We start from the raw sequence: 20,277 nt of genomic DNA, 5'->3' as shown, positions 1-20,277 counted from the left end.
AGAGCGGCGGGGCCGGTGTCATGGCGGAGGAGCCCGAGGTGGACATCGAGGGGGATCCGGCGGCCGTGCCCGGGGAGGCGGCGCCGGGGTGAGTTGTGTCGCGTCGCGTCCCTTCCCGCCGGCGGGCAGGGTTTGTGCGGCCGCGGCTGGTCGGCGTTTGCGTGAGGGGGTGGCGGGGGCAGCGCAGCCGCGGGCTGAGGGGCCGCCCAGGCAGGGCCGCGCTCCCCCGGGCCCCTGAGGGGAAGGACCTTGGAGTCTCATTGAGGGCCCGTGGGCGCGGGGGAGCGCGAATGTGGAGCATCGTCGGGCAGACACCTGCGAACGCGGCCTGTGGGGACATTGCGGTGAGGTGAACACGGAGCTGCTGCCACCGGGTCCCCGGCACGGGCACTGCGGGCACTTGGTGACACTGCTGGGGGGCTCCTTTCAAAGGCAGACAGAAGGTGCTCTCCTGAATAACGGGAGCTGTTGACACTCTTGAGAGCAGAGAGGCCCTGCAGAGGGATCTGAACAAATTGGAGAACTGGGCAATCACCAACCACATGAAGTTCAACAAGAGCAAGTGCTGGATTTTGCACCTTGGACACGGCAACCCTGGCTGTACAGACAGACTGGGGGGTGAAATGCTGGAGAGCAGCTCCATGGAGAAGGATCTGGGGGTTCTGGTCAACAACAAGTTGAACATGAGCCAACAGTGTCCCTGGCAGCCAATAGGGCCCCGTGTCCTGGTGCATCCAGCACAGCACGGCCAGCCGGGCAGGGAGGGGATTGTCCCACTCTGCTCTGCACTGGGGTGGCCTCAACTGGAGCATTCACTGTGTGCAGGGCTGGGGACACAGGATAAAAAAGATATTAAGCTGTTAGAGAATGTCCAGAAGAGGCTACGGAGCTGGTGAAGGGTTTGAAGAGGAAGCCATATGAGGAGCTGCTAAAGTCACTGGGTTTGTTCAGCTTAGAGAAGAGGAGACTGAGAGGAGACCTCATAGTGGCTACAGCTTCCTCACAAGGGGAGCAGGAGGGGCAGGCACTGAACTCTTCTCTTTAGTGACCAATGACATAACCTGAGAGAATGGCAGGAAGATGTGCCAGGGGAGGTTTAGGTTGGACATGAGGAAAAGGTTCTTCCCCCAGAGGGTGCTGGAGCACTGGAACAGGCTCCGCAGGGAGGTGTCACAGCCCCAAGCCTGACAGTGTTCAAGAAGAGACTGGACAACGTCCTCAGACACACTGTGTGAGCTGTGGGGTTGTCCTGTGCAGGGACAGGAGTTGGACTCGATGATCCTTGTGGGTCCCTTCCAACTCAGGACATTCTATGGTTCTGCGGGTAGTGAACTTGCAAAGGCAGATGGGTTCAGAAAGTTGAACTTAGGGAGGTTCAGAAAACTAATCGAACAAATTAATGGGTAAGGGATCTGTAAACAGATACTGAACTGAATTGGTAGTGATTCTAACTCTACAAACAGAGCAATTGCAGGTGCTGGGAGAGTGTGAGAGGATTGTACCAGAGGCGGTGGCTGGACTCATGTGATGTCCTGGGTGTCGCTTGCTGCCACTGCCGGAGACAGAACAGTGGGCAAAGGGGACTGGTGATCTGACCCATTTCTTGACCCACTCCAAAAGCAGCAGGAGCTGTAATGGTTTCTGCTGTACTTGGGGATTTATCCTTACCTATAAAAAGATGTTTGAACTAGTGGCACAAAGCAGTTCAGAATAGGAGGTGAATTTAAATCAGTAGCATTGCCAGGCATATAGTGCTAATTAGTCTTTTCTAAGTCTGAATGTTCTGGAAGCAAAGATTTTTGAAAACAACTAATGACATGAAATACTAAGGAGATTTTATGCTGCATTAAAATAGAAGAAAGTTGATCAATGGTGTTAATCAGTGACAGATTTCTAAAAGTCATAAGTAGTTATTTACAGAAAAGATCAAGCATAGCCTGGATGGAGTCCATAAGAGCACTAACACTTTTAATATTAACAATAGAGTTCCTTATTTGACCGTAAAATTGTGGCTTCTTTCATTTGTGTGTTTTTTATATGGTGCCTCCCGCTTTCAGTTGCTCTGGATGAGAATTTTTACTATTTAGGGTTTTACTGGTTTGTCAGACAGTCTGCAGTGAGGTAGGTGAGGAGTTGCTATTGATATTACTAAGAAAGGTGACTTACTGAGATGGATTTATACTACGTGTAATGGAATATTATAAGAAAGTAATATAGTCTGCAATATAGGATTTTAGTTTTATTATCCAATTTTTTCATCTTCTGTTAAAGTTTTTGTTATTTGCTACACGGTTATTTTATCTATGTAAGCATTAATTTTGTCTGAATATGTTTGCGTTGTTTTGAATACTGGATTTTTTTTCAGAGATCATGAAAACACAGCTTCAAGCTTGCTGCATGATCACTATCTTGATTCATCTTGGAGAACTGATAACTGTCTCGTAAGTATTTTTTAAATGAACGGTACTTCTAGCGAAGTTGTCAGAACTTCTGTTTTCTCCATTCTCTTCCCTCCGTGTATGTGCTCTTTTCAGTTTTAACAGTGGTTTTTGCTTACTTTTAGAAATTATTACATATTGATACTTGATACTTAAGTAACAGCGTGACAGAATTCAAATATTAAAACATATTTGTATTGTTTGCAGCCATGGACGCTGGACAGCAGCATTAGCGAAGAAAATAGGGCTGTCATTGAGAAAATGTTGCTGGAAGAAGAGTATCCTTTTTGCTGATTTGCTTGTATGTTTTCCTGTGTAACAACAGAAACATTCCAGTTTCCAGAAGAACTGGGCAGATCTTTTCTTGTTAAGGTGACTGAAGCACTGTCATCTTGTAGGTAGATTGCAGAAGTCGGGTAGAACACCAGAATTAATCATCTAGCTACCTGCAACTTCCTCTGGTGCTTCTGATTTTTCAGGAAATGACTCCAAAGCTTGTTGGATTGAAACTGACACTGGCACCAAAAATAGCAATAGTGTCACCCCCACTTCAGCTGCTTGTTCAGTGCCACCCGCAGCGTTGTGCTCATGCAGGCGTTTGTGTGGCGTCGTAGCGAACCTGATCAAACAGCTGATCTGGCTCTGAATTGTTCTTCACTTGGACTGGATTACCATCTGATTCTTGTCTGGCTACATTCATACTTCTGCCAAGATGCAAGACGAAAACAGGAAGGAACAGCTGAAGTCAAATGTCACTTCCTTATGCATTAAGCTCGTAGGAGTGTGTGAAATTGTATTTCAGTTTTGAAAGCAGTGCCCTACTTGTTTCTACAGCTGAATAATGACGAACCAGTGTAATTTATATGAATTCTTACATGTACGAATATCTCTGATGCTTCAACAACTTACTTAGCAAGTATTTCAGATATTATTTATCAAATAAATCGCTTTCTGAAAAAATATGGCTCAATCAAAAGGAAGCAGAGAAAAGATCTTTGAAAAGGTAAGCTGTATTCTGGAAAAAATTCTGTTAGATGAGAAGAAATGAAAAGTGCTTCCAAAATAAGGTTATTTTCCGAGATATGCAACAGCATCACAATTATTAATTTTTATTTTCACTTTGTTTTTTATTTGCAGCCCACATAAGAAAACTGGAAAAGTCATGTACGTACATTTTAATGATTGAGTTGCATTTCTTAGTGTGGCATCTGATTTTTTTTATTAAGTTACTGGACAATATATTTTAAAAAAATTACAGTTCCTTAGTTTTTTTGGTGTGGGTTTTTTTTTTTTTTTTTACAAAATTATTTAAGAGACCTTTCAACACAAAGAAATATTGTTCTATGTAATAATAGGCCTGTAGTAAACTAGTTTGGTTTTTTGTAGCACGGTGGTCCTTAGGGAAAAAAAACCTGCAAATTCTAGTTGGCTTTCTTGCCTGAACTTCTCTGTTTCTTTCTTTTATGTATTTCTGTACCGTTTGTTACTGATGAATGCTGTGTTGCCTTGAACCTTCCTTGGTGATGGAGAAGCTGAGATGATTCTCAATATTTTATTTATCAGCTACATTCATGTTTTAAGCAATACCTTGAGTTTTACAGAAGATGGGGAGCAGTCCTTCTGTTAGAAGTTGCCTTCAGTTACGAGGATTTGAGAATATATATTTTTAAGAAAGCACTAAATTCTGTTTCCTATTTTCCCAGGGTGCGATCACCTACAAAATCAGGTAGCTACTCATTAAAGTGGACATCAGAAGAAAAAGAGCTGTTTGAACAAGGACTGGTAAACTTGTTTATATGTGTTATGTTTTGAATAGAAGTCGTTAGTTTGTCTTAAATAACAAAATAATAGTTAATACAAATAAGCATGGTATATTTATCTGCTTCTGCTTTTGTACTTCTAATGTGTTAAAAAATAATGTGCAATGATAAATCAGATTTATGTTGATGAATCCCCCAGAACAGCTTTGTTTACTAGATTTTGTTCGTTTGAGGCTGATGACAATTTGAGATCACAAAATATCAAATATGCAGCCTTATGAATTGTACAATCATAATGCTGTGGTTAGCTACAAGAAATATAGTGTGTGCTTTAGACAAGTCAGTTAATAAAGTGAAATCCTTTAACTACTTTTGCAAGGTCTTTAGAGGTTATATGTTTGTACAGTGCTGAATGTAGCAGAGGTTGCTTTGCCAAATACAAATTCGTTTCAGTAGAATTCCTGGGGTTAGTAGGCAGCATCATTTATAGTGTGTCAGAATTGGGTGAAGAAGACCCTCCAGTAAAAGAATAGCAATAACTTAGTGTGGGATGCAATTTTCTTCTCGTTAGAATGTGAGTAGCAAGGATCTTTACCATGTGCTTGCTGTGCTGTTTGTGCATTTGTAACTAATGAGTTTTTAAACTTCTTTGGATAGTAAAGTGCAATGCTTGGAATGTTAGAGCCAGAGTAACTTAAATGTGCTTTGTACCAGGTGAAATTTGGCCGCCGGTGGACAAAAATTGCCAAGTTGATTGGAAGTCGTACTGTTCTACAAGTAAAGAGTTATGCTCGGCAGTATTTTAAGAACAAGGTAAACAGGGTATCTCTGTACATAGCAAAAAGGCTGGTTGACAAAGACGCTGTTGTACAAATAACTTGATTTTAATCTGTCTTTTCAGAGTACTGCTGTTAAAGTACATAATCTATTCGTTCCCGCATGCAGAAAAGTGGACTATACTTATCTGCCGATTTAAATATGAAGTCAGACCTGGTTTCAAATTCCTAGTATGACTTCAGTGTTTTTATTGCTGGTATAACTAAACAATAAATGTAGTATAACTAGTTTCTTATACTATTGGTTGTTAGTCTGAAAATAATTAGTTTCCACTACACAGCTCTTTTGGCTGTGTTGTAGTTTTAGCTTTAGCCTCATTTGAGGGGCATTTAAGAAGAAATGACTATGGGCTGGGGTTTTTTGAATGGAAATATATGTAAATTTACACTTGGGCTAGAAGTATACCTATGATGCTGTGTAAAAGTCAATTGCAATGGATTAAAATGTGTTGAAAAGGTAAGATGAGGGAGAAACACTTTAGAAAGTCAGAACTATTTTGCTTGAACAGCAGACAATTTGGGAGGCAGAAGGAATTGGTTTGGTTTTCCCTTCTGAAATTATTTTACATTTTCCTAAGGCAAAAAATGATGATTCTGAAAAAGAAGAGCAAAGTCAGTGTGGTAGCAGTCTTCCTGTTGAAGATGGGATGCGGGTAGAAGCGTGGTCATCTGGAAACTTGAGAGGCCGTGCAGACCCCAATCTGAATGCAGTGAAAATTGAAAAGCTATCAGATGATGAAGAAGTGGACATAACTGATGACATGGATGAACTGTTTTCTCCTACCTTCCAGCAAGAAACTGGAAAAACTGAGTTATCTGTTGTTTCAAAAAGTCCAGTTGAAGAAACGAAAGGAATGGAACATTTTTTTTCATCTGTTGGACACGGTTCTGCAGTTTCTTTACCTAGAGAAGATCCTCAACATATCAAGCAAGATCCAGTGGATGCGTTAGTATTTCCAGGTCTTGCAGCAACATGCTCTCAGCACCTGAACGGGGATAAATCTGTGAAACTGGATTTCCAGCGACACAATAATTTTCTTGAGAAAGCCAAACATGGCAGACTAGTAATACCTGGCGGTAGTAGACAAGTAACTGATCAGGAGCTTAACAAGGAACAGAGAGAGCTGGCTGATAATGGATTGCTCTTTCCTTCTCCCTGCCAAGTGGATGACGATCATCATGAAGAAGCCGAGGAGCTTAAGCCACCTGAGCAAGAAGTGGAGGTTGACAGAAGCATCATTCTGGAAGAAGAAAAGCAAGCTATTCCTGAATTTTTTGAAGGGCGCCAGGCCAAAACACCAGAGCGTTATTTGAAAATTAGGAATTATATTTTGGATCAATGGTAAGAGGCATTAATTTCACTTACTGAAATAAGCAATTAAGATGATTCGTGTCCTGCTTTGTTGTATAACAGTTAAAACACACTTAGTACTAATAGCTCACTTCTAAAAAGAGTAAAATAAATTTTATGGTAGCATTTTAAAGATTGCCAGTGAACAGCACTGATTATTAATGCTTCTTTTGCATCTTCTCAGTTTGTGTTTTTTCTGACATTCTGGAAGCTAAGGAGTGAAAATACTTTGAAGGACTATGAAAATGTGTGTCCCATATCAGAACAATCTGTATCTATTTTGGCTACGCTACTTTCTTCCAATTTTTGTCATCCTGTATGTAAGAATGCATATATGATTTTAATAAATGTTTCCTCAGAATAACTGATTAAATTAATTCTGGAATGAGGTCTGTAGCATTGTAGTACTGCATTTACAGAAGGACAGCTAGAAGAAGTAGTCTGTGCTAGGACAAATAGTTTTGACCAAAAAAAATCCTTCCAATGAGGAATCCATTTGGAGTAGTGCTCGTACACTTGGATGTTTTATATTCCATCTCCAAAGAATCAGTTTAAGGACCCTTAGTGATTTGTGGTAGCAGGCTCAATATGCAGTTTGTTCTGCTCACAGTTCTGTTTTGTGTGCTCGCTCTGTTGGTTTACTTGCTTTTGTGTAGAAAGAATTGCCAAGTTAACTCTGTTCTCATTTAGTTGTCTTGCATATTGACAGCTTACTCTGCTTGCAGAGAAACTCTAAAGTTCCATACCAGAGATGTGTTGAACTGAAACGATTCGGTATCAGTTTAAAAGCAAGTGATAAGTGCATAGAGGGTGAAAATGAGCTTATTTATTACACCAAGGAAGCCTGTGATTATATGAGCTATTTAGTCTAATCTGATGCAGATGTTCTTATATCAATTTAACAGTATTGTAGTACTTCTGAGGAAGTCATTGCTTCCTGGCACCAGTTGTGTTGAAGAGTTTAACATGTAGAACATAAGTTTCACTCTGCACAAGTATGCATGTGTGCAAATAACGAAACATAATAAATAATAAAGCAAATAGTATGCGTTTTGTGAAATTCATATTTTTGCTGTGATAGCCCTTGCTAGTGGTGTGTAATGTGTGTGTTGTGGAGAGAAAAGAGCACTTAACCTCACTTTAGGTCACACAGTTCCTTCCTCCCCCTGTGATTTATTTTACTATTTGACAATGTGCTGTACTTTATTTTAGGGAGAGATGTAAACCCAAATACCTGAATAAGACTTCGGTACGTCCAGGCCTGAAGAACTGCGGCGATGTTAACTGCATTGGACGGATCCACACGTACTTGGAATTAATAGGAGCAATCAACTTTGGCTGTGGTAAAGATATTTTTATCGGAATCAATTCAGAACTTTAATTCTAATCAGCTCTTGCTGAACACATCTGTTGTTGATCGTCAGCGTTTTTTATTAAAATGAATATTTTCATCTGCAGGGTAAACAGTAAGGTTAGTAGATGCGTCTTTAAAAGGAAAGTCAAAACTTCACTTCATTGAAGGATGGATGACCGCACTTAAACAGGATCAAGTATCTGTGTGGATAATCTTCCAACTTCTCTGTACACTCAATGTCTTAAATAGTAATTGTTGTTACATTTAAGTTCTGCAAAAGAGCATCTTTGGACTGTAGTTAGCGTAGTCATGTTCCAACCTGAATATGGCTGTAGGCTATTTTGGTGTTAATGTTGAAGTCAGTGTAGGGTGTACGGCTCACACAGAAGGATACACATTAATCCTTACTAGGGAGAAACTTCTGAGCAGATTGTCTCCCATGACCTTTGAAAACCTAGAGGAGTTTGTAACCTGCTTACAAGATTATGGATTTTTTGTTTTACTCAAAAGACTTTTTTTTTTTCCCCTCTCCCTTATGTTTACTGCACACCGAGTGTATTTTTCTTTTTTTGTGCTTTTTTGTGTGTCTAGTGTTGGAATTTTTTCTGGTGATACCTCTTGTTTCTGAAATTCTGCCCTCCCTCCATGTAAGATAGAATTCAAGTTGTTTCTTTTCCTATTCTGAATTATAGCTATTTCCCAAATTAATAATAATAATAATGTGTCTTCATCCTCAGGACTAGTTTTTACAAGATTAAAATGTTAAACTTGGGTGACATATTAAAAGTATATATGCACCTGTAAGTCAATGTTGGTTTAGAGTCTCTGGATTGATTTTTTGGTCCAAAGCTGAATGGCATTCACCCAGGAGAGGAGGAATAGCCTGCAAATACTTTTAGTCTGAAGTAGAGGTTATTAGAAACAAATTAACAAGAAGGAAGGAGGTTTTCCTGTCTTAAAACTGCTGTGGTAGTGGGAGAGGGCTATATAATAGTAATATTGCCACTAAGAGATATCTTTTCCCTTTACGGTTTTTTTGTTGTTGCTGCTTTATATAGGCATTTGTTGTTACCATTTATCTATGTTGCTCTTGGCTCCGTATCGGAAACAATTGGCTTTGTACTGTACTGAAGTACAGTGTGTGTCTCTTCGGTATCCTGTAGAACAGGCTGTCTATAACCGCCCCCAGCCCGCTGATAAGTCACGCTCCAGGGAAGGCAAAGACACGGTGGAAGCGTACCAGCTTGCTCAGCGCCTGCAGTCCATGGTACGTTTTGGTGAGGGAGGTGGGGGCAACAAATAAAAATCCAGCACGGGGAAGGGCTTTCCAATTTTCATTTTCAAACTAGGGCAGCTCAGGAAATTTCTTCTCGTTTTGTGGTTTCATTAGAATGCTCTGTAATTCAAGTGTCAGTCTGAGTCCAAGTTCTGCAGTCTGACAGGTGTCTGCCCTAACTTCTGCTCTCTTACACATTTTATTTCTGCTCAGATACTTAACTACAGTTGTTTGTCCTTTCCCTGCAGCTCTAACCCCTTCTTTCCTACCTGTCCTTAATTTATTAGCCAGAAAATAGTGGAGTGTGTTGGTAGTGTGTGATTAAGTTGCTTGCATTTGAACTGTTAAGTATACTAGGTATATGATAGGACTTACTGAGAGCCTTATGTACACCATTAGCAGTGACTCGTTTATAACTACATGAATTGCCAAGGCTTGCCAGATTTACTTTTCATATTCACATTTAATTTAGCATTTTTTAAGTACTTCATAGCAAAATAAATCAGTTGATGGGAGGACAAATAAATCAATCCCACTAAAAAAAAACTAAATGGAAGAATAAAGAACTGTAGCATGCACTAGATGTAAACATACTGGTTTTATAGCTTTTTGTGTTGTCTGAGCTATAATTCAGAGCTGGATGATAATGTGCTGTTGCTGACAGAGTGATCCATGGAGCATCAACCAGGTGTTACGCTTTACAGCCTTAAAATCTGAAAGCCTTGCTGTTGATATTTTATGACAGATCGTGAACTATTTAATTCTGCAGAACTGCAGGGTGTTCTTTCTTTTCTGGAAATATGTCACAGTGTTAGTTACATTCATGTGGCAGTAACCTTTTGGACAATGTGCTTATGGCTGATTAAATGAAGTAAATGCCGTTTTTTCAGGAGTATGATCATTGACTCATATTTATTTGCTTGTTGCAGCGTACAAGAAGACGGCGAGTGCGAGACCCTTGGGGAAACTGGTGTGATGCAAAGGATTTGGAAGGACAGACATTCGAGGTAACCCTTCTGTGGTTTACAGAAGGTTTTACAGAATTAATTCCTGCTAATTGCTTGCAGCTGGTGTTGCATCAAATAGAGAAGGGAAACAGTTGTGTAATAGGTACTTAACCTCTCTTTGTGGAAGCAACAATTTGAAAATAATGTAGCAGCTGTTACATCTTTCTGCTGCTGATAAATATGGTGGTACTTGGTGTTGACGAAGGTATTCATGTGTGAGCACGTATGGCCCTACGCTGTTTTATGCCTGCAAAGCTCTTTGCCTTGTCTTGTAGGAGATTTCACGCCCCTTTGTTTTCAGTTAGCTGCCTTACTAATGCTAACGGGATGGGAGAAAAAGATTTTAATTTTTTTCTTTCTGTCCTCTTGGGTTTTTGTGCTTATAAGGCAGGTGATATGAGTTCCTAATATTAATTTTGCTACCAGCAATATCCCCAGAAATAGTGTGGTTTATGAAGTGCTTAGAAAAATTCTTACAAGTTTAAATATTTTATAGAATACTTGGAAATATAATGTCCACTTGAGCATGTCCTTCTCTCCACCAAAAGTGAGGAACTGTAAACATCCTATTTTTCTTGTACAGAAAACCACTTAAATTTGCAGCCTTCAGTAATAAGTATCTGTAACTTCCATAGTGTTATAATGCCATTTCAGTAAATCTGGTTAATAATTCTAACACTTTCCACAAAATACAGACTTGGATTGAAATTGAGTTTGAAAACACTCATCCCTAAAGAGGGGTCATGATAAATTCTGGACACAGATTGTAATGGCAGATGTTCCCCTTAGCTATAACTAACATGTGCATTTATGCACGGTTTGCGATATGGGCTGTAATTTTACTGCATTTGATTGATTTGTGGAACGTAATATTTCTCTCATCAGTCATTTTGTGGACTAGACCTCTGGTCGGTACTTTCACATTGCGTGGTTGTGCTACAGCTGTTGCCCTCTATCCTGAGTAGTCCCGTAACACACAAAAATTCGTAGTATATCAAGAGGATACTGATGTACAGAATTTATTCTGAGCTGATTTTGGAAGCACTACTCAAAGAGCACTTAAGAACTTTTTTTTTTTTTTTTTTAGCATCTGTCTGCTGAAGAACTAGCAAGAAGAAGAGAGGAAGAAAAACTGAAACCTGCAAAATCTGCTAAAGGTTCAAGACAAATAAAAAGGTATTACATCATATAACATAGATCGTGTTCATCATGTACAAACATAGATCTGGAAATTAAACAAATATCTTGGGTATTGTTGGGCTGGAATGCTGGAAATCATTAATATGTATTCTGGTCTGAAATAGCATGTTTGCAATTCATGGGTTTTGTACTGAAAGTCACAAGTGTGGGTAGTGAAGTTTCTGTGTTGGGTGGAAGTCATCCCAGTGCGGGATGAGAAAATCCAGGAAAGAGAAACAAGGTTATTTCTCCTTTGCCAAGGAGACAGTGTGAAACTTGTAAAGTTTCCTGACTGTCCTACATCTTCAGAGAAATTTTCTTTCATTTTGTAGTTCCTTTGATCCTTTTCAGCTGATACCATGCTGTTTATTCACTGAAGAAAAACAGGTATGTACCTATCAGTGGATCATCAAGAATACTTTCTTACTTGTGTTACTTTTCTTATACTCATTATTGCTTTTATCATTTCAGGAACCTTTTCAGGTGAAAGTGTCTTCTGAAGCACTTTTAATAATGGATTTGGTGAGGATTAAGTTTTATATTTCAAAAAGCTATCTTGTATATATTGTGTTGGGTTTTTTTAATGGGCAATATAAGAAGATTGAGAAATACAGTACTTCATTCCTCCTACAAGTGAGAATCTGGTATTCAGTGAAGGCCCTTAAGATTAATGGTTTTTTATATTGTGCTTAATTTTTCTAGAAGGTAAATGATTGTACACTAATAAGACTGTTACTACTTACTACTCTCCATCATACTTTAAATACAATTTGCTTAAAGCTACCTTCTAAAATAGGCTGCCATTTTGAAACATTGTGGGCTCCTTTTCTACTAGTCTGGAAATTGATTTAGTGTTTATAAAGGAATGTGCGTGGTTTTTTTAATAACAGCGGGTTGTACCAAAATTTGTGCAGTTGTCGAACACTGCACAGTGTTGCACAGGCTTCGGTTTTTGAAGCTGCCATCGCGTCACATGTGGAAGCGTTATACAAATGCGCTATATACATGTGTGTATGTAGGACACAAACATAATATTTTCCGTTTGCTTTAAATTGAAACGTTGGATATTTGAGAGTCTTTAGCTTCCTAAGTTTTCCTTCTAAATGTCATTGAGAAATTACTGACTTGTAGCTATGAAGCCAATATATTCTGTTGTGTGCAGATCAAAACTCGGAGAAATTATACAACTTGGACTTTAATAATTGTTTAATATCATTTTAGCACTCTCATGTGTCTATGGCAGAAGTAATAGGCCTGCTAGGTGGAAGATACTCTGAAGCTGATAAAATCGTAGAAGTAAGTGTTTGTCTTTTTACATTTTCTGTAAAAGGTTAAAACTGTTAGGATAATAGATATGATTTGAATAGATGTAAATATTATTTCTGAAGGGCGACTACTTAAACATAGTAAAGTTGAAGTTAATTAAGTGTTGGCCTGTCAACTCTATAATGAGGAAGGTCTGACATATGACTCTTCAGATTCTTTAAATTGTATTTAACTGATGGAGATTTCTTGCATTTATCCATCTGGAGGCTTTCTTAACAGGTTTGTGCAGCAGAGCCGTGCAACAGCCTCAGCACAGGCCTGCAGTGTGAGATGGACCCGGTGTCCCAAACGCAGGCCTCGGAGGTGCTGGCTGCCAGAGGGTACAGTGTTCTGGGCTGGTACCATTCCCACCCAGCCTTCGACCCCAACCCCTCCATACGAGATATTGACACCCAAGCAAAATACCAGGTACTCACTGGGCTGTACCTTAAAAATAAATAAATAGCAAAAAAAACCCCCACAACCCTAAAGCCTCCCTGGTATTTACAGTTTTAATACACATGATTGCTCTAATGCATCTTAAAATCATTCATAAATTGACTTAAATTCTATGCTGTTGTGAAAAAGGTTGTATTTCTTGTATGTGGTTTTTTTGTGCATTTTTTGGTTTTTTAGAGTTATTTCTCCAGGGGCGGTGCCATGTTCATTGGAATGATTATAAGTCCTTACAACCGAAATAATCCTCTTCCATACTCTCAGATTACTTGCCTAGTAATTAGCGATGAGCTCAGTTCTGATGGTTCCTACCGTAAGTACTGATATTTTATCCATTGTCTTAATTTTTCTTTTGGATACTAAGGGGAAAGATGTTGCCTGTTCTTGAACTTGAGAAATAGGTATTTATATATTTATGTTGGTAACTTGTGCTGTACAGAACCAGGAATTTCACTTAAAGAGTAGCCCTGCAAGTAATCCTTGCTGTTACGACAAGAATATAGAGGTATAAATAGGCAGAAAATTAGTTTTCTGTATTAGTATTTCCCACAATCCCTAAAGGATTGGGACAAGGGTCACCGTTATTTACATACAGTATCCATATCAATAGCTGAGAAACTGCTTCGCAGGTATTGCTTGTATTTTGCTGCCTTACAAAATTCTGAACAGATCCTCTGATCGAGGAGACAAAAGTATAATAGCAAAGAATTGCCTGCTATAGGGGCCAAAAATGCTGATTTGAGTACCCGAGCGTTCAGAAGGTCAAAGGATCAGCCTTGCCAGCTGTCCAGGAAAAGGCAAGATACGGAAGCTGAAATGCTGTGCTGGCCTGAATCCCAGCCGAAGAGATCAAATTCTTGATTAAAAGCATCATTGCCATTTCATGAAAACGGGATGTTTTCCTTTTTTGAATAGTTAGGAAGATGTTATAAAGATGTTATGTAAAATTTATGATCAGGTCTTCTGCTCGTTGCCTGACGTTAATTGGAAGACAATTCCCATGATAACCGTACATGGTTATCGTAGCTGCCTCTTCTCTCTCCTCCTCCCTCCCCATGTTTAACTCCTGATTTTTGCATCCAGACTCCGAGGTTTCCATTTTCCTTGGCAAGGCACCAGCAGTGGCCGTGTGAACTGACAGCTCCCCACCTGGGCAGTAATTCCTGTTTACCACACTGACCGTACCGTCATTTTATCCTTATTTCCCATTGTGGTGGGGAGTTAAAATCATTATAAACGTTATCTGCTCTTAGAAATAGACATTTTATGGTTGCATAATTTTTTTTGTCTGAGGTGACTTAATATTTATCTGCTGAAAGCAGCTTTTTACAAAACAGTATGTTCTCTTGCTCTTTGGCAAAGCTGTAGCGTGGCAGTAGCACTGTAGTACTGCGCAAATGAACGAAGCTTCGTATTTCATATGATCCATAAATATTTCTGTAGATTAATTCTTACTCTTGGAATTGCATTCTGCGCTGAACACTTCAGATTTGAGATGCGTTCAAATAGCAAATTGTATTTATTGCTTTCTTTTCACTTTGAGGTCTAGTAGGAAAGCATGTATTTCATCTTATTAAATCCTTATGATCTTGGAAAGGCTTTTTTTTTTTTTTTTTTTTAATGACGTACTGAAATTTACAGCCTCTTTCTTTCTCCCTGATTTTTGGTAACTGCATTGTGTTCTGCAAATAATTCTTTGGTCTTCCTTTAGAATACTTCCTAGCTTCCTCTCCCCCCACCCGCGATAAACTAGAAGAATTTCTTCCTTTAGGACCAAAGTTCCTCTGAAATCTAGAACAATAGTCAGCCATTTCACCAGCCAGTTTGTACATGAAAAACAAAACCTTTTTATTCACTTAATAACCACATGGAGAGACAACAGAAGTGGTACTAAGTTATAAAAACTCGATTCATTTTGCCATTTTGCTGTAATGCTGTAGATTTCTGTGTGCTCCCTTGTGGTAGGAGGAGTTGGTGAGGGCAGGGAGAACAGGTTTGTTCCCTCCTCCCACCACAATTACATTTGGAATCCAAAATACGTCATACTTCTAGTTCAACCTTCTTAATGTTGGCAAGGAACAGAACTGCAAACTGCTGCAGTTGGTAATAAATTATGAACAGTTCTGGGGAAGGAAAGGATTGTACCTTAAACTAAAAAAGGAAAAAAAAAAAGGTTGAGTGAACTAGAAACCCTGAATAATCACATTCCATTGATTACAGGCCTGCCCTACAAATTTGAAGTGCAGCAGATGTTGGAGGAACCTCAGTGGGAATTAATATTTGAAAAAACGAGATGGATAATTGAAAAATACAGATTCTGCCACAGGTATATGTCTACTTACATTCTAAAGAATAGCCAGTTTCAAATTTTTGCACGTTTATTATTGCTGTGTCAGTAAAGATGCGTGTCTGCTTCCTACAACACTGTTCTTTGTTTTTCTCTCAACAGCCATGTCCCCATGGATAAAATCTTTCACAGAGATTCCGACCTGACTTGTTTGCAGAAAGTAAGTTTTCTTCTTTGATATTTTTTAACTTTTTAAATTTTAAATGTTGTTTTAAATACAAATTGTTTCATAACATCAGGTGACTTCTGATGATACATATTTGCAAATTGGAGATGTGAACTAATCACAATAAATGACATCTATAGTGCAGCTTATTTACTTACAAACACAGTGAAAAGAAGGATGTCCATTGGAGAGAGCAGGGGACAACAGTGATGTGCAGATACCAAGTTTTAACCTCAGTTTGGAGAAGAACGAGGCAAATTTTTTGTGTCTCCTCTCAGCACGTTGTGTGCTTTCAGCGTGGAGAGCTGCATGCGTTTTGAGAGAAAATTTGGACTTCGAGTCCTTTGTTCCATCAGGAAAGTAGCGCTGTGCCGTGTTTGTCACACCTACGCGAGAACTTTCATTTTCCAGTCAGTGTAGTAATTGTTATGAAGTTGTAAATAATTACAGCTCTAATAGGAATTGCACAAACAAAAGAGAAAATCTGCCTAAAGCAAAAGATAAACAGAAAATACATACACTATAATTACCCGCGTCTATTTTTTTTTTTCCTCTCCAGATGACTTTGCTTATAAACAGTTTAAAACCGAGTTGGTAGAATACTCTTGAATTTAGCTATTGTGTAGTTGGTTTTAAAGAATTGGTTTTAAATCACCCATGTGTTCTTTTGTGACTGTTCCTGTCTAAAATTTATATCATGCAGTTGAATACTTCTGTAGTGTTAATCCTAAATAAATTTTTAAAAAATCCCTTTGGAATACTTATCAGCTAGAAGCAGGGCGGGTGGGGAAACAACCCTCCGGAAAAATGACAATTTAAAAAAATCTCCTTTTCTTTTGACTAGCTTTTGGAGTGTATGAGGAAGACTTTGGGCAAGGTAACAAACTGCTTCGTTGCTGAAGAGTTCTTGACACAGATAGAAAATTTATTCCTCTCCACATACAAGAGTGAAAAAAAGAGTAACGCTGAAGAAAATGAGAACGAACATTCAAATGAGATGTCAGTGTGATGGTGTTAACAAAACAAAATGATGGAATTTTGATTTTTTTCATTTTCTTCCCCTCCTCTCCATTATGTCAACTCTTTCAAATGATTATCCGGTTTAGTAGTAACTGTTAGAGAATCCAGTGTCATTGTTACGGTTTAAACATACTTTGAAAAACTCCTAATGTGTGTGACCTGACTACACGCTGAGCACTTAATACTGTTTGTAAACCCTGAGTGCCACAGAACTGCTTGATTGACCAATAGTCTGCCATGGGGACACAGGACAACCTGTCAAGGATGCTGAGCCTCAGTCTTCCAGGAGAGTTTGTCCACTCTCAAGTCGTTCGGTTTGGGAATTTGCCTTTCCTTTCTCCCTTCAGGTACATACCTAATGCTGAATGAATTTGTTCCTTAATGCTTTAGACATTTTAAGTTTGAATGAATTCACAAAAGAGAAACTTAACTAAAATGAAAATATTGTAGCTCACTGATTTCACATTTCCCTGATATCCAGTCTGAAGTTTTATTCAGTTGTAGTTTAATATGTCGTCTGATTTATTTTTTTTTTTCCCACTCCTTTTTTTTTTTTCTCTCCCCATTGATCCCTATGGTCAAGTAGCTTTTTGGCCTGTTCTTGGCCACCCTCCTCCTGTATTGGGGAGGAAAAGCTGGCAAGTTTTCCTGACTTCTCAGTAGCAGTTGCGCTTGTTTCCAGTGGAAATGATGATTCCTGTCTTGCTACAGGTTGTGATCTTTCTGGTCTTCCATTCTGCGGGGAGATATTATGTTGTTCTGCCAGATCATTGTGATTTGTCCGCTCCTAATTGCTGCTGTTTCCTGTGGAAACGAGCTCTTGATTGATGGCAAACTTTGTGCACCAAGCAGAAATGTATTTGTCTTTTTAAAGAAAAAAAAAACCCAAATCACCAACTTTTATATTGAGAGTATTCTCTATAATGTGCAGTTTGAGAAGAAAACATACTGGTTTGTATCAGTTCTTCAGCTATAATTTCATACAAGTGTATATTCAGATAGTCGTAAACAAATTGATCCTGATTGAAAAGTTTCTTGGTTGTAACTTGGAAATGTTTCATGAGCTATATCACTGTGAATCTTTACGGAAAAAATGTGCTTTAGATTTTGCTTTCTAAGTCATGAGGAAACATGACTTGTGTACAGTTATTACTATTTACACAGATTTACCTTGGGCAGAGTTTCTCAGAGGGGTCTAAAACATATCTGAAAACATGAAACAAGACCTTGAGTTTATATCTAGAGAGGTGACAATTGACTCAATTCTTATTTAAAATATATATATGTGTGTGTATATCTCTAGTTCTACGTAATATTAATGGCATTTTAAGATTTTATATGTTTACATTTTTAACTTCAGCTTTTCATTTGTATAAAGAGTTTGAAAAGCTTTAACATTCTAGAGTTGCATCCCAGTGAGGGAACTCCATTACAGGTATTAACAGGACTGTTTTTATCATGTCTCATAAAACGTTGGTCTCTTTCTGTTATGAAGTAGAAGGTGCAGAACCTGATGGTATGAAAATGTGAGCCCTGGATACTCAGGGATCCTCTCAGTGCAGATTCAAGAGCTGTGGGCTTAAAAATATCGGTGAACGTTCTCTGCTCTCTTCGATGTGCAGATCTGCTAGTGCACAGCTTTAGGTCCCACTACTGTGTGTAGTTTACAAACTTGGTGTATCCAGCTACATAAGGCATGTTGACTCGGTCTGCATATATTCTAAAATGTCATCTTTGAGACTTCCTCATTAAAAATATTGCATGACTTTCTCTGTTCCTAGTTTAACTAGGTATTCTGGTGCAGTTTTGCATAGGTTACTCTCTAGAAAAATCACACCATATAAACGTATGTACTAAAAGCTGTAATTAGTTCTGATTTGTAGGAAAATAATTTTGAACCTCTTGTCTAACAGCAATAGGAAGTAGATAATGTTCATCATCCACGTAGGGTCTGTTCCCAACCATTTGAGGGTGGATGTGGGTATTACCCTACTAGTGGTAATGATGTGCAATGATTAAAAAGAGTTAAAGTAATATATTAATTGGATTTCACAGTGATGTCACATAAGAAAAGCTTTGAGTAAAACGTTGTTATGAAGCCGTTTGTCTCAAGAAGAGCACAAGGTGCGGCACTGAGCATTTGATACACACGTGAAGACTCCAGGTCTTCTAAGGGTTTATTAGCAGGGCGGTGTGGGAGGAAATATAATGGTGGGTACAATCGTAATCCAGTATGATCACACGATAATGTATGAGAACTTGGAGTACCACGTGTGATGCTAAGTGATCATTTTGTTGGCAGGAGCCATGGTAAGAAAATATCTAACCTACTTTTCATGATTTATTTTGACTGTGTGGTTAATAATGTGAGTATGGAAGTTGCATGCTTCTAAGAAGAAAAAAAAATCTATTTTACTAATACTACCAGTTGTGCTACCAAACACATATAAGGCATTAAATATTTTTATTGGGAAGCTCTTCTTTTTTTTCCACATAGCTATTCTTTTCATACTAGTTTTGGTTTGTTGTGGACTAATAGGCTGTTTCTTGAGGTGAGAGCAGCTGGTACTCCTTGCCAAGTTGTTGCTCAGGTGATGGGAAATGGTTGAGTAGCAAGTAAAATGATACAACTTAAACTGGAAGAATCAACGGTTCAAGATTAAGAAATTAACAAACAAAAATACTTCGAAGTTGTAACATTAGGCAGGTATCCTTTCTTTGTTGGCTGAGTGCAGCTCTGCTATCCCAGCTTTCAGCAGTACTTCTTCACAGGGATGTGTGGATGCCTTGTGTTCCAGGGGAGGCGACTGCACAGATTTATTTATTTTTTTGTAATAAGTAACTTTCCAAGAACAATTCAGTTGAGGAAAACAAAAATAAGGGAAAAAAAAAAAATCCAACAAAAAAATTTACCCTGTCGCCATGGGTATGAAGTACTTTCTTCCTTTGTTTGCTTCTTTGATATTCCTGCCTGATGGCAGACAGGAGGCTGCTAATAATGAGTGTACGTGCAGGACTTTGAAAGCGGTGAGCCGGATTTGTAACAGCTCCTTGTCTCCAAGCGTAAGATCTGGTATTTACTCCAAGTCAGTAACAGTAACAAAGTGATTCAAGGAAGCTTAATACCACTGGAGGGAGCTTCGTTACCGCTGGTACAAAAAAAGGGTTTGAACTAAGCAAAACTGTTCTTACATGTAAACTTGTGGGTAGTGATTAAATTTTATAAGCAGTAGCTGTGTACCTTGTTATAGATTTTTTTTTTTCTTTCCATGTTTTTATTATACAAACCCTCTGCTTTAGTCTCCAGAAGAAGACCCAGTGGCACTTTGTGGCGGCGATGCCAGGGTAGCAGATCAGTATTTTCCTCGCTGTTTTCAGAGGTAATCCTGGCTGTAGGGTCACTAAAGTAATATAATGGTTTTCATGGGGAACTCCAGAGAATCCTGAAGATGATGATCAAGTTACCTTTCAAACACCTACATTCATTACCGAGATTTGATTTAGGTGTGTTGGTTGAGCTCTGTTTCTGCCGGCGGCAGGAGCCAGATTCACTCTTTCCTGCTGCGCTAGCAGAGAATTTGTCCTGCTGGGTGTCCCCGAGCTGTGAGGACATTGTATCGTGCAGGGACAGACACCCTGGAGGTGGGGACAGAGCGGTGGCAGAGCGAGGCAGCCGGTGTCTGAAGGGGACAAACGTCCCGTGCCGCCGCAAACCCGCCAAGGGACGTCGGGATGCACGGGGTGACTTACCCAGCCGCGCCGAGCCAGCGCGTGGGCAGCAG

The 20,277-nt window shown here is 39.2% G+C and overlaps 1 protein-coding gene across 3 annotated transcripts; it reads left to right on the top strand.

Moving 5' to 3' along the window:
* The first annotated feature begins 8 nt into the window (after window positions 1-8).
* MYSM1 (Myb like, SWIRM and MPN domains 1) lies at window positions 9-18,529 on the top strand. 3 transcript variants are annotated; one of them, XM_065657073.1, is made up of 20 exons: window positions 9-88; window positions 2,366-2,441; window positions 2,646-2,716; window positions 3,364-3,441; window positions 3,576-3,602; window positions 4,142-4,220; window positions 4,913-5,011; window positions 5,613-6,376; window positions 7,598-7,728; window positions 8,903-9,006; window positions 9,945-10,022; window positions 11,110-11,198; window positions 11,534-11,588; window positions 11,673-11,723; window positions 12,423-12,497; window positions 12,747-12,935; window positions 13,143-13,275; window positions 15,183-15,288; window positions 15,412-15,469; window positions 16,320-18,529. In XM_065657073.1, exons 1-20 carry the CDS (start codon window positions 21-23, stop codon window positions 16,482-16,484), a joined length of 2,496 nt encoding a protein of 831 aa, XP_065513145.1. In that variant the 5' UTR covers window positions 9-20; the 3' UTR covers window positions 16,485-18,529. The 3 variants fall into 3 exon arrangements, with proteins under 3 accessions (XP_065513145.1, XP_065513146.1, XP_065513147.1); XM_065657074.1 differs by lacking the exon at window positions 3,576-3,602; XM_065657075.1 differs by lacking the exon at window positions 12,747-12,935.
* The last annotated feature ends 1,748 nt before the right edge of the window (window positions 18,530-20,277 follow it).

Source organism: Caloenas nicobarica, chromosome Z (assembly GCF_036013445.1).
Source record: "Caloenas nicobarica isolate bCalNic1 chromosome Z, bCalNic1.hap1, whole genome shotgun sequence".
Lineage (NCBI taxonomy): Eukaryota > Metazoa > Chordata > Aves > Columbiformes > Columbidae > Caloenas > Caloenas nicobarica.
The sequence above is the reverse complement of the archived record's forward strand: the minus strand, read 5'-3'. Positions and strand labels throughout refer to the sequence as shown.

Excerpts from the sequence above, each read along its gene's own strand:
- MYSM1 (XM_065657073.1), top strand. The coding sequence starts at position 21 with ATGGCGGAGGAGCCCGAGGTGGACATCGAGGGGGATCCGGCGGCCGTG. Across the intron at positions 9,007-9,944 it reads CTCAGCGCCTGCAGTCCATG|CGTACAAGAAGACGGCGAGT; the intron begins GTACGTTTTGGT and ends TGCTTGTTGCAG. Across the intron at positions 11,724-12,422 it reads CACTTTTAATAATGGATTTG|CACTCTCATGTGTCTATGGC; the intron begins GTGAGGATTAAG and ends ATATCATTTTAG.